Source organism: Amyelois transitella, chromosome 28 (assembly GCF_032362555.1).
Source record: "Amyelois transitella isolate CPQ chromosome 28, ilAmyTran1.1, whole genome shotgun sequence".
Taxonomy (NCBI): Eukaryota; Metazoa; Arthropoda; class Insecta; order Lepidoptera; family Pyralidae; genus Amyelois; species Amyelois transitella.
The window spans coordinates 1,299,282-1,312,843 of NC_083531.1; the positions used below are offsets into that span (position 1 = coordinate 1,299,282).

Below are 13,562 nucleotides of genomic sequence, written 5' to 3' on the forward strand. Positions count from 1 at the left end.
AAGAGATTTGCTTAGAAATAAGTCTGCCTTTGCTCAACATATTCTTAATGTGTGTTTCTACTACATATGTATATTTTTTTATGGGCAATAAAGATAATTTGTATTGTATTGTATTGTTAAGTACATTAATATTTGGAAATTGTTTAAAATGGACACCATTTTATTCAGCTGATAATTATTTTTTATATTAATTAATGTATTTCTTGTTTCTCAGCCCACCGCCTGTCAATAACACATCACAAGAAGACGAGAGGTAATTTTTTCTAATGGATCTATTTATCTATATTAATATTATTAATATTATAATTATAAAGCTTAAGAGTTTGTTTGTTTGAACGCGCTAATCTCAGGAACTACTGGGTCGAATTGAAAAATTATTTTTGTGTTGAATAGACCATTTATCGAGGAAGGCTTTAGGCTATATAACATCACGCAATCAAAAGTTGCACTTTTAGGAGGAAAATTATTCATCCTCGAGGGCTTCAATGATGCCCAAAATAACTATTCCGCGCGAACGAAGTTGCGAGCACAGCTAGTTTTAAATATTACTATAGAGCAGTCACTTTGGAAAATTAATTATTTAAGATTTCTAACTCGCGATAGCACCTTTTTTATAAACAGTGATAATATTTGGTAATGTTTCTATTTTCTTTTATATGTTCTATTTATATGTTCGTTGACCTCAGTCAAATGGAATTCTCTTAATATCTAGCTCCTAATTTACACATACTATCTTTAATTTTGACGGCCTCTAAGGCGTAGCGGTAGTGTGCTTGTCTGTGTCATCGGAGGACCCGTGTTCGAATCTCGGCCAAGGCATTATGAGAAACGAACTTTTTCTGATTGACTTAGGATGTTTATCTTTATAAGTATTTACTATAAAAAATTGTAATGTTGAATTAGTATCTCGTAACATAAGTCTCGAACATACTTCGTGGCTAACTTAATCTGTGTAATCTGTCCCGTATATATTTATTTATTGAAGTACTCAAAGCAATGTTATAATTTCATGACGTTCCTTTATATGTAAATATAAAAATAAAATAATATTAATAAGAAAAATTCAATTATGTAAAACTTTATTCAACATCACTCCCTAATAAATACAGATCCTACGGCGAATGGTCGTACAGCGGCAACCAATCGGATTCGGACCCCGATTCGGACCCGGAGCGGACCCTGGACATACCCCCCCCGCAGGACGACATCAGCGAGTCGGACAACGAGTCCCCTGACAAGAGGTTCCAATGTCGCGTCTGCAGAAAGTGGTACTCCACCAAGGTTACCCTCAAGTGAGTGATTTCAATATCCCACTAATATTATAAATGCGCAAGTTTGTATGGCAGGATGTCAGTATAGATGTTTGTTACTCTTTCACGCGAAAACTACTGAACCTATTACGATGAAATTTGGTATGTGGGTAGCTGAAGACTTAGAAAAACACATAGGATACTTTTTATCCCAGAGTTCCCGCGAGATTGCTAGGGTTTCCATGCGGACGAAGTCGCGGGCGGCCTCTAGTATCCAAATATGATGATTTTTAATTTTGCACGATCAGGTTTTTACACATAGCGACTCCCGTCTGACTCCCGAAAACTTCGCCGAGAAAACTTACCCGTAGTGAAACATGGTTATTCAAATTCAAGATGTTTCATTTGAACCTATGTCTTCCTGCGCATCACTCTTTACTATTCGGTATTTGAATGATGACACCGTCGACTCACCTTTTCAATAATTTTGTTCAGTAAAAGGAAATGTTGACTGCGTGATTAAACTATTGAAAGCAAACACAGATTAATTTATATATACCTATAATCACTTGTATTTTAAATACATACAACAATTTACACTTATTGTAATAATTATTCTCAAGACTGTCGTAAAAGGCGACTAAAGGATAGGCTTATAAACTTGGGATTCTTCTTTTAGGCGACAGGCTAGCAACCTGTCACTATTTGAATCTCAATTCTATCATTAAGCCAAATGACATACGTATGCATATATATGCCATACCAACTTTCTACAATGTCGTTTTTGTGAAATCTCTATGATTTAATTCTCACATCCAGAATCCACCAGCGCGTCCACCAAAACAGAGGGAGCGGCAACTCCCGATCGCGGGCGAGATCTTCTGATCGATATGAATGTGATTGCTGTAACGAGACCTTCAACCGCAGAGACAAGCTTTGGGACCACAAGTAAGTTGTTTCGAATATACGGTACTGATGGAAATTTTATGTGATCCCACTTCTGACCCCAAAAAAACTTCAAGAGAGTAAAAATGTATCGCACTTATTCGGTTAAGTTAAATAAAATCGTAATCTGGCACGTGTATCAAATTCAGTTGCCTACTAATAAACTAGCAAGATCCTCGGACCGATACTGCGACATTCAAAATGACAATGCTGCCACTTAATAAAAATTGCGTTTTATTTTCAGGGAGAAAGTGTCAATTATAAAAATTGTTTTTTTTTTTTCAGGGAGAAAGTATTATACATACATACATATGGTCACGTCTATATCCCTTGCGAGTTAGACAGAGCCAATAGTCTTGAAAAGACTGAAAGGCCACGTTCGGCTATTTGGCTTAATAATAGAATTGAGATTCAAATAGTGACAGGTTGCTAGCCCATCGCTTAAAAGAGGAATCCTAAGTTTATAAGCCTATCCCTTAGTCGTCTTTTACGACATCCATGGAAAAAAGTGATGGAGTGGTTCTATTCTTTTTTGTATTGGTGCCGGGAACCACACGGTTAAGAAAAGTTAAGATAGTATTAATTATAACAATTGCTTTTTTATTTTTTCAGGGAGAAAGAACACCGCGGCTCTATGACGGTGCGCTGTGACGTCTGCCGCAAGTGTTTCGAGGACGACGCGGAGTTGGCGGCGCACGATCGGTCCCACACGGCCGACGAGAGAGCTGGTACATTTATATCTTATATTTATATATAAATACAATATTCATTCATGTCTATACTAATATTATAAAGCTGAAGAGTTTGTTTGTTTGTTTGAACGCGCTAATCTCAGGAACTACTGGTTCGAATTGATAAATTATGGCTATATAACATCACGCTGCAACTATAAGGAGAAAATGTAAACGAAGAAATAATGGAAAATGTAAAAAAAAAACGAGGTAAATTATTCATCCTTGAGGGCTTCAATGATGTCCAAAATAACTATTCCACGCAGACGAAGTCGCGGGCACAGCTAGTTTTTTAATGTAGACAATGTGCATTCGTCCACGATTTAAGAGATCTATATTTGTATATTGACGTCCGATGAAAACGCTGCAGTGTAGTTTGTTCCGCCGATTCTTCTACACATGCGCTTTGGAAGCGGCAGTAGTTATAATTAGATACAAGTGATGTGACATTAATAAGTGACACCTTGTATCCAATATTGAAAATAAATCTGTTCTATTTCTCGGCCTCTTATTCTATTCGACGGCCTCTGTGGCGCAGCGGTAGTACGCTGGTCTGTGAAACAGTAGGTCCCGGGTTCGAATCCCGGCCAGGGCATGATGAGAAACGAACTTTCTCTGATTGGCCTGGGTCTTGTATATTTTTATTTTTTATTTTTATTTTATTTTATTTTTAATAGGAAGACCAACAGCTACAAACATAATATAGTACTTAGTAGAAATAAAGCTAGTTAGCAAAGAAGCCAATTAAAGGTCCTCACAAATAAGAAACAAGATAAATAGAAAAAGTTGAACACTGACAACACAAACTTAGAGTTCAAAAAAAAAAAAATAATAGAAACTTAAAGTAAAAGTTTTTACAAGATATGTTCTACGATTCACGTGCAAGATGCAGTATACAATATAATTAAACTAAATTAGATTCCTATCTATGAGATACAAAATAAAAGGAAAATTTTGTTGTCACTGAAGAAAGTGATCGTAAAGTAGACGTCTCGCTTTTGCTATGCCTGTGGCAAATAAGTCCAAATCCACAATTCTACAGATATTATTAAAATTTTGGCCAACACGCAACATAAAAGAGTTCTTCCGATACTTAGTTGATACAACCGGTACAGATATAAGAGGCGTATATCGAAGATTCCTAGAGGGAGCGACGATTTTTAATTTAGATAAGAGTTCAGGGGAATCCACTGAACCACTAGCAATTTTTAACAAATAAACTATGTCTGCGACATCACGACGTATTTTTAGAGGAACTAGATGTTGTTGTTTGCATAAGGTTAAATAATTATCAGAGCTGAATTTCAGTCTCATGCGGTAACATAAATATTTGACAAACTTACGCTGTATATTTTCTAGGCGATCTATATAGATATTATACAAGGGATTCCATACTTGTGAAGCGTATTCAAGGTGAGTTCGAACATATGTACAATATAATATTTTTATAGTTTTGATGCATTTAAACGTTGAAGAGCACCTTAGGACGAATCCAAGAGATCTAAGAGCCTTCGAAATTATTTTATTTACATGGGTGTCAAATATTAATTTAGTGTCGTGCTCGACTCCCAAGTCACGAACTGATGACGAACGCTGCAATGGCATTTGCTTAAGATAGTATGTGGTTGGGATAATATGTTTTTTTCTGGTATAGGTAATGACACAACATTTGGAGGGATTTAGGTCAAGGTCGTTTTGAGAGCAATACTCTTCAAGCCGCGCAATATCAGCTTGAAGAGCAGCTGCGTCAGATTGCGATGATATAGTAGAAAAAACCTTCATATCGTCAGCAAAGCAAAGCAGTTTAGAAGAATGTAAGCATTTATAAATGTCATTAATCATGATATTAAAGAGAAGAGGCCCTAATAGTGAGCCTTGAGGAACACCGCTGGGAATATGAACCCAACTCGAGATATAATTTTTTACAACAACCGCCTGACACCTATGATCTATATAAGATGTAAACCATCTTAAGAGATCTCCACCGATACCAACTGCCGCCAACTTGATCAACAGGATTCTGTGATCAATTCGATCAAAGCATTTCGAGTAATCAGTGTATATAACATCAACCTGCTGATTAGTTTCCATGGAATCCGTTAGAAAGTCATTAAAGAGTACGAGGTTAGAGACAGTCGACCGTCCACTGAGGAAGCCATGCTGAAAGGGACCAAAGGAATTCTTTAAAATAGGATATAGTTGATTATAAATTATACGTTCAAAAATCTTAGCGATTAAACACAACTTGGAAATTGGCCTATAGTTTGTGACATCCGCTTTGGATCCCTTCTTATGGACAGGAGTAACAAACGCCGACTTCCACATGCTGGGAACGAAACCCTTGCTTAATGACATCCTAAATAACATGGCAATAGGTACGGATATAGTATCGGCTGTAGCTATTAAAAAACAAGCTGGTAGTTTATCCGGGCCCGCTGACTTTGACGTATCAAGTGACAGTAAGTGTTTTTTGACATCATCTGTACAAACTTCAACATTAGAAACAAAAGAAGTGGGTATATCAGAAAAGGAATCGGACATAGGACTGGGGAGAGAGGTCGATGCAATCGGTTGTGAAAAATTAGAGTAAAAATATGTGGAAAACGCGTCACAAATCTCACTGCCAGTTTTATATTGTACGTTATTGTATGAGACGTTGCTCGGAATACTACTGGATTTTGAATTATTTTTTTCTTTAAGGTCCAAAAAGGTCCAATAACATTTAGGATTCTTAACAATAGAACTTTCAACTTTATCAAGGTAATTCTGGTGGCAAGTTTTTTCAAGACGCTTACATCTATCTCGTAACAATTTAAAAGTTTCATAGTCCGACAAGTTTTCATAAATATTGTATTGTTTTAAATATTTGTTTTTTTCCTTAATAACTTTAATGAGATGCCTTAGAATACCAAGCAGGGAACGAATTACTAGTGGGTTGCACTGTTGGAACATATTTGTGAATGAGGGTATTAATAAAATTATAGAAATAGTCAGTGGCCTCCTCCACAGTCCTACCCGAAAATTCCTGTTTCCAATTCATTTTAGAAATTTCTGAATTTATTTGTTTGTAGTCACTCTTATAAAAAAGTCGTTTAGTAAATGAGGCTGGCTTGAGAAAAGCGTCAGTATTAAAATTAGCGGAAATAACTAAAGAATCATGCAATGGGTCTATTGGCACCAAAGAATCTGGATTTTTTTGAACATTGACAGTCTCATTAGAGATGACCAGGTCCAGTATTCTACCCTGACTATTCAGTATACCATTGAATTGAGACAATCCGTGCAACTTAAGTTGGTCGGTAAGCAAGTATTCATCACCACTATTTATGTTAGATGGGCTATAACTTAAGTCACTATTCAAGTTCCACACGATTTTACTTAAATTGAAGTCACCGATAATGAGATATTTATCTAAAGGATTATGCATGAATACATCATCCAGGCTGTTAAAAAAGTTAGATAACTGTTGGGAAAAGGAATTGCCCAATTTTTGGGTACATAAATATAAAACACAAAAATTAATTTTAATCGGATTTTTTTTACCTTGTTTAAGAGTCAAGGTCACCCATAAATCCTCCGCGCTAGAGTGGAATGTTGGTTGCGAAGTAACAGCAAGTTCCCGCCGCGCAGCAATGAGTACTCCACCGCCGTATTTCTGTTCTGTTAAAGTATAGTCACGGTCGCGGCGCCAGACTACATACCGATCATCAAAAATCTCACTGTCCGCAATCCCATCCAATAGCCAAGTCTCGGTTAAAAACACTACATCGTAATTAGACATACACAAATTCCGCTTAAATGTATCAGTCTTGGTACGCAGCCCTCTAGTGTTTTGGTAATAAATGCTTAAATTTAATTTATTCACTGTAACTAAGAATGTTGTATGAGACAAAATAGAAATAAATTATTATCGTAATAAAAACTAAGGTAATTGTATCAGAAAGTACGGTAGTTAAAATAATAAGTATCGGACAAAAAGCGTTTATGAATAGATCGTGACTAACTTGAGAATATGCATACGCAATAAACATGTGTAAGAAAAGGATGAGTATAGATTTAATAATGTCAACCACAAGCATAACAGAGCGATAAGTCGAACAAAAGCCACCCGGACGAGAACAAAAGGCCAGCGTAGGCACGGACTGCAAGTCAGAGGCGCTAAACATGTTCAAGAAGTAAGTTTTTAAGAAATATGTTTTTAACAATAGACGGGTGAACAAACTGATACGGATTTTTAAATGCAAGAAAGAAATATAAAGCCATAAAATACATCCGAACAATTGAAATGCAGAACATAAATATAATTTTAAACTACACATTATTATGAACCAAGTTAAGAAAGTTTGTTTAAATCACTGTCGCTATTGATGATGAGAATCTTTGAAGTGTCATTTTGCCTAACATGTATTTTCCCATACTTCACCCACACATAACGGTAGCCCAGTCTTTCCTTAAGAGTAGTTTTAGTTTTAGTGAGTAAATTCTTCATATCAGCCGTAAGGTGATCGTTTACATATATGCGCTGTACGTCATCCCGGTAGCCGATATCACTTGCTACGATGTTTTTGACAGACCGCGCAGCAGCAACAAAGTCCTCCTTTACATAGCGATTAGCGAAATTCACTATAATAGACTTTTCCTTGGAATTATGCGTAGGAACCCTGGCAATGTAGTTTATACATGTTTTAGCAAACTGACATTTTATATGTTTACAAATAGATTCGACAATCGAAAACAGATTTTCATCCTTTTTAGTAGGCACCCCTTTAATCTCAGCGTTGTTTAGACGGGCCCACTGCTCCTTAGCAGCCAAGCTAAGTTTGCACTTCATAAGCTCGTCTTGAGTAGATTTCAGGGCTTCCTTAAGATTATCGAATTCTGCAAATTTAGACTCCACAGCATCTATTCTATTTGCACATTCATCCAGTTTATCATTATTGAATTCACATGCAGCACGGAGCTCCTGCATCTCAGATTTAATGGCCTTAACATCTTCGACCAGTGTAGGAAGGCTCTGTAGTTGTCGCTTCATTCCCAGGATTTCACTAAAAATTTTATCTAGGGAAACAGGATCCTCGGTTCCAGATCTGCATGACGAACACTTCCACGCGGCTCTTCTATCAGCACCAAGCTTTCTATAACCGGCTTCTGTGATATTAGCACAGGCAAAGTCAAACAATTTTTTGCATGATGAGCACTGCACTCCATCATTAAATTCTGAGCTACATCTAGCACACGTATTCATTTTTATTATTTAAGGACGTGAATTATTATGAATCGGGAAAATAAAATGTTGATGACCACTGATTAAACGAATTAACTCGAGTAGCGTGCGGCTTAGAGCAACGTTCAACTGTAAGTGATTTATCTATATAAGTATTTATTATAAAACACAAGCCTCGAATTTACTTCGAGGCTAACTCAATCTTATGTAATTTGTCCCGTATATATTTATATACGGGTCAGGTCAAAAGTACCCGAAACCGCCGAGCTTGCATGAAGAGAGTTATGAGTGTGGATGAAGCGAATGAAGTATGCAGATATCGTGGCAAGTGGAAAGTGGTAATCTCTGTCTACTGCCTACTAAAGAGGCGTGATTTTATGTATGTACTAGAGGCCGCCCGCGACTTCGTCCGCATGGAAACCCTATCAATCCCGCGGGAACTCTGGGATAAAAAGTAGCCTATGTGTTATTCTGGGTCTTCAGCTACCTACATACCAAATTTCATGGTAATCGGTTCAGTAGTTTTTGCGTGAAAGAGTAACAAACATCCATACATCCATACAAACTTTCGCCTTTATAATAGTAGTAGGATGTAATATTTTAACGAAAATGAAACTTGTCAAATCGAGCTACAGTAACCAATCAGAACAAAGTCCGACAGCTCTAAACACTGTTTTACCCACTGTGTTACAACGCCATCTAATGATTATGACGTTTCCTTTTACGCTCTAGTTAGTCTCTGAGAATGGTGTGGCGGGAAGATCAAACTTTTTCCAAGTTTGTGTTAAAGTCACCCCATAAGGGCCAAAGTAATACGACTCTACCGGTATTTACGAGTATTTATTTTTATTATTTATTTTTTGGCCTCTGTGGCGCAGCGGTAGTGCGCTTGTCTGTGCCACCGGAGGTCCCGGGTTCGAATCCCGGCCAGGGCATGATGAGAAACGAACTTTCTCTGATTGGCCTGGTTCTAGGATGTTTATCTATATATGTATTTATTATAAAATATGCCGTGTGGTTTCCGGCACCAATACAAAAAAGAATAGGACCACTCCATCTCTTTCCCATGGATGTCGTAAAAGCCGACTAAGGAGTAGGCTTATAAACTTGGGATTCTGCTTTTAGGCGATGGGCTAGCAACCTGTCACTGTTTGAATCTCAATCCTATCTTAAAGCCAAATGGCTGAACGTGGCCTATCAGTCTTTACAAGACTGTAGGCTCTGTCTACCCCGCAAGGGATATAGACGTGATTGTATGTATGTATGTATGTATAAAATATAGTATCGTTGTATCTCGTAACACAAGTTTCGAACTTACATCGAGGCTAACTCAATCTGTGTAATTTGTCCCGTATATATTTATTTATTTATTGATTCATCCGCCGCAGGGCGGTGCTCGGAGTGCGGCGCGCAGTTCGCGCGCTACGAGCAGCTGCGGCGGCACCGCGCGTGCGCGCACGGCGCGGCGGCGGGCGGCGCGGGCGCGCTGCCGCACGCGTGCGCGCAGTGCGGCAAGCGGTTCTCGCACGCGCACAGCCTCTCCAGGCATCTGCAGAACCACGCCAAGCAGCTGTACAGATGCGTAGTGTGCAAGGTGATTTATTTATTTATTTTATTAGTGTAGTTTGTTCCGCCGCTTCTTCTACACATGCGCTTTGGAAGCGGCAGTAGTTATAATTGGATTTAAGTTATGTGACGTCAATAAGTGATGCCTTGTATCCAATTTTGAAAATAAATCTATTCTATTTATTTAAACTTTATTGCACAAAAAATGTACAAAAGGCGGACTTAATGCCGTTTGGCATTCTCTACCAGTCAACCGGCTGACCAAACAGAAAAAAAAACTTTAAGTTGGTGGTGCGATAAAGTGCACATGCATACTGACAAAATACATACATTACAAAAAAAATGCGTAAATACATGTGTGATTGTGTGCTTACAATTATTATAATGTATTTGGGTGCAAAATTATAAATGTTATTATACATAAAAACCTTCCTCTTGAATCACTCTACCTGTTACAAAAGACCGCATCAAAATCCGTTGCGTAATTTTAAAGATTTAAGCATACAGACGAACAGACTAAAATAGCGAGCTTTGTTTTATACTATGTAGTGATACAGGGTGACTTTTAATTCAACTGCATAAATTTAAGTGTTAAGTGGACTCATCTTAAGGATGTTTAAAAACGTTAATAGAAAAATACTAGTACGAAAAAAAAGAAAAGTATCAAAATCCACGATCCTAAATACGTAATATCACCCCGGCCGGCGGAAAAGCGACGCGTAAGATTCAGAGGTCAACGACACATTCATTCAGCTGAGCGATCTCGACTACTCTGTACTTTATTTGATCTTGATACTAGAAAAATACTTTTTTCAGACATTTATTTACATGTTAAGTTTTAATTTCTTTTTGTAGTATTGGTCTTTAATAAAGCGTGTGACGTAGTTCTTGAGGGTTTTTCAAATGTGAAAATGATGACGTTTAATTTAAATAAAAATAGGCTCAAACGGCTCAAAAGCATGTGTATAGTCTATGTTTAAAAGGATGCAGTTGTTTTAAATGTCACCCTGTATAATATTTTATTGTTTTGCCATATAAATAGTTTTTAGGTAATTTCTAGTTAAAAAAATGTTAGGGTCGGACAACCCTTATCACTAAATGTTGGCCGATGCTCGGACCTGCTTAATATGCTCACAGAATTTCATGAGAATCGGTCAAGCCGTTTCGGAACATTGTGACACGAGAATTTTATATATCGGGTAAGTGCCGCGTGGTTCCCGGCACCAATATAAAAAAAAGGGTAGGACCACTCCACCTCGTTCCCATGGATGTCGTAAAAGGCGACAAAGTGATAGACTTTTACACTTGGTAATTCATGTACGATAACAACCTGTCGCTATTTGAATCTCAATTCTATCAAAAAGCTAAACAACTGAGCGTGGCCTTCCAGTCTTTTCAAGACGGTTGGCTCTGTCTACCTCGCAAGGGATAGACGTGATTATATGTATATATGTATGTATTGGAATCTAAAAACATATTTCTCTTGCAGGCGTCGTTCGCGCGAGCTGATCAATTAGCGCAGCACTTGAACAGTCATCTCGCCAACTACAAGAGACTCCAGCCGTAAACTCTGGTTATGATGAAGATAAAAATATAGTAAAAGCAGAGTAAGGGACCGCAACGGGAGTGTGCAAGAGTTTACACGGATACACAATGATTATATTATTATATTATATTAATATAGAGTTTTATTTAATGTGGTTGTTTTTTTTTTTATTTGTATTTTTGATAAGTGCTGGTAAGCTGACGGTGTTATACAATTGCATTATTCAGCCGAATGTTTCCGAAATGCCGAATTTGAGTATAGTCTTTAGATGATCTGTAAATTAAGCCTTATGGAAATTACATACAAACATTCATTTATATAATAGGACAGCTCCATCTCTTTTAGGGATTAATATCTTCTCCATTAGGGATAATGATAGAATTGAGATTCAAATAGTGACAGGTTGCTAGTCCATCGCCTAAAAGAAGAATCCCGAGTTTATAAGCCTACCCCTTAGTCGCCTTTTACGACATCCATGGAAAAGAGATGCAGTGGTCCTATTCTTTTTTCTATTGGTGCCGGGAACCACACGGCACTACCTGCTTAGATCGTAAATCAAGGGAGTGGCTTCTAAACGAGACTAGTGGATTGAATATATGTGAAAGGGATGAAGAAATAAAACAACCAATTTATTTTAGTCATTTATTTCGCATCATATCTTAAACCTATGTCATATGTGTGTATTATGCTAATTATTACCACTAACGTAGGTACAGGGTAAATCTTTACACCTACAGATAATATCTCATCTTGTAACATAACACAAAAACAACGGCAACAGTCGACCGAGAGAAATGCGATTGTGATGCTTTCTTTTTTTTTTCTTAATGAAATTTGACAATAAAAAAATAGTTTTTGCTAACTTAAAAAAAATAACATCACTATTTTCAGGTATTAAACTACTTACATGTTTCGTGAATTGCAACCATTACAATTATAAATAAAAAAAAGTTTTTTCTTCGACATGGACATTTTGTGACCAAACCGCGGTGCCCTTAAATTTTTTAAACACATATAGCAATTTATGTGACAGCTTGGAATAGCCTAAATAAAAATAAAAAAAATGTTTATAAAATTTTATAAACTTTTTAGTCGAAAAACAAAAAAAAAAAGAAACGTAACAATCGCATTTCTTTCTAAAATCGATACCATAACGGTCAAAGATCAACAAAAAGAGAACAGTAGTCACAAATCATCAAACGTTGAAAATGTAACAAATCAACAACAAAGCGAACAAGACTAGTTAATTATGTATACTTAAATAACTAAGTCATTAAAATCTAATTCATCTAATATTACGACGAGCTCTTAAAATGAAAATATAAAAAAAAATCTAAGTAAGGTAAAGGGGTACAAAAATAATAAATAAATAACGAAACTGGTTTACATGATATGAAATTTGCTATTTCATATTAATGATTTGATAACTTAGCATAGGTCATATTGAAAAGAATAAAAATTCTACGTTAAATTACATAGTAAAATTTGGACAAAAAAAAAAACGAATGTTTCGGAAAAAAAATAGTTTAAAATATTTTTTTTTGTCAAATACTAAATTTATATCATGTAAATCACTTTAGGGAGGGGTTAAAAGAGTTATTCTTAAATACATCACATCACCACCTCTGATTTAATTATATAAGTAGCGTAAGGGTAGTATTTTTTATAAATTACAAAATGGGGGAGGTAAAATCACTAACATTTCGTGGTCATTTTTTTGTAAGTTCGAATAATCACATACAATTTTGTTTGAAACAAAAGCTCGGTATTTTAATACTAAAAATTTAATTGTGTGCGTTGAAATATAATTAAATAAAAATTTGAGCAAATAAAAAAATTGTCTTACCTAATTCTACGTTTGAGACAACACCAATGGACGGTAGAAAAAAGGAGTGGGGAGGGTGGGGAGAGCACAATTTTACAAAACAGGGCCGATTTATTGTAAAAATCCAAATTTACTGTAAATCAATCGTGCATCAAGTTATTTAATGTTACATTTTTTTTATCGGCAATTTCTCTTATAATTCTATAAATTTAATTTTAGTACACATAAAACGAAAGAAAGATAAAAGTTTCCTTTATCTTTTAATAATGAACTAGCAGTACATGAAACAAAAGATCTCTACTACACATCTATTGCGTCATTATTGCTGTGATTTATATTTAAATATTTTTGGAACAAAAATCGATCGACCACAAATAACAGTGTAGTACGTACTACATTTTCTTTTTTATTTCGTGTTCTTATTTATTTCGTAACAAACACGAATAATCAATAGGTTTTACATATAAGAACGTTT

The 13,562-nt window shown here is 36.1% G+C and overlaps 1 protein-coding gene across 2 annotated transcripts in view; it reads left to right on the plus strand.

The window, feature by feature from the left end:
• Positions 1 to 11,412, plus strand: part of LOC106133676 (zinc finger protein 37) — a 28,831-nt gene extending 17,419 nt beyond the window's left edge. For both annotated transcript variants that reach the window (XM_060952431.1, XM_060952432.1), the window contains exons 14-19: positions 215 to 253; positions 1,110 to 1,292; positions 2,070 to 2,198; positions 2,808 to 2,923; positions 9,539 to 9,744; positions 11,206 to 11,412. In XM_060952431.1, coding sequence (XP_060808414.1) covers positions 215 to 253; positions 1,110 to 1,292; positions 2,070 to 2,198; positions 2,808 to 2,923; positions 9,539 to 9,744; positions 11,206 to 11,283 — 751 coding nt within the window. In that variant the 3' untranslated portion in view covers positions 11,284 to 11,412. The remainder of the gene's footprint in view (positions 1 to 214; positions 254 to 1,109; positions 1,293 to 2,069; positions 2,199 to 2,807; positions 2,924 to 9,538; positions 9,745 to 11,205) is intronic.
• The last annotated feature ends 2,150 nt before the right edge of the window (positions 11,413 to 13,562 follow it).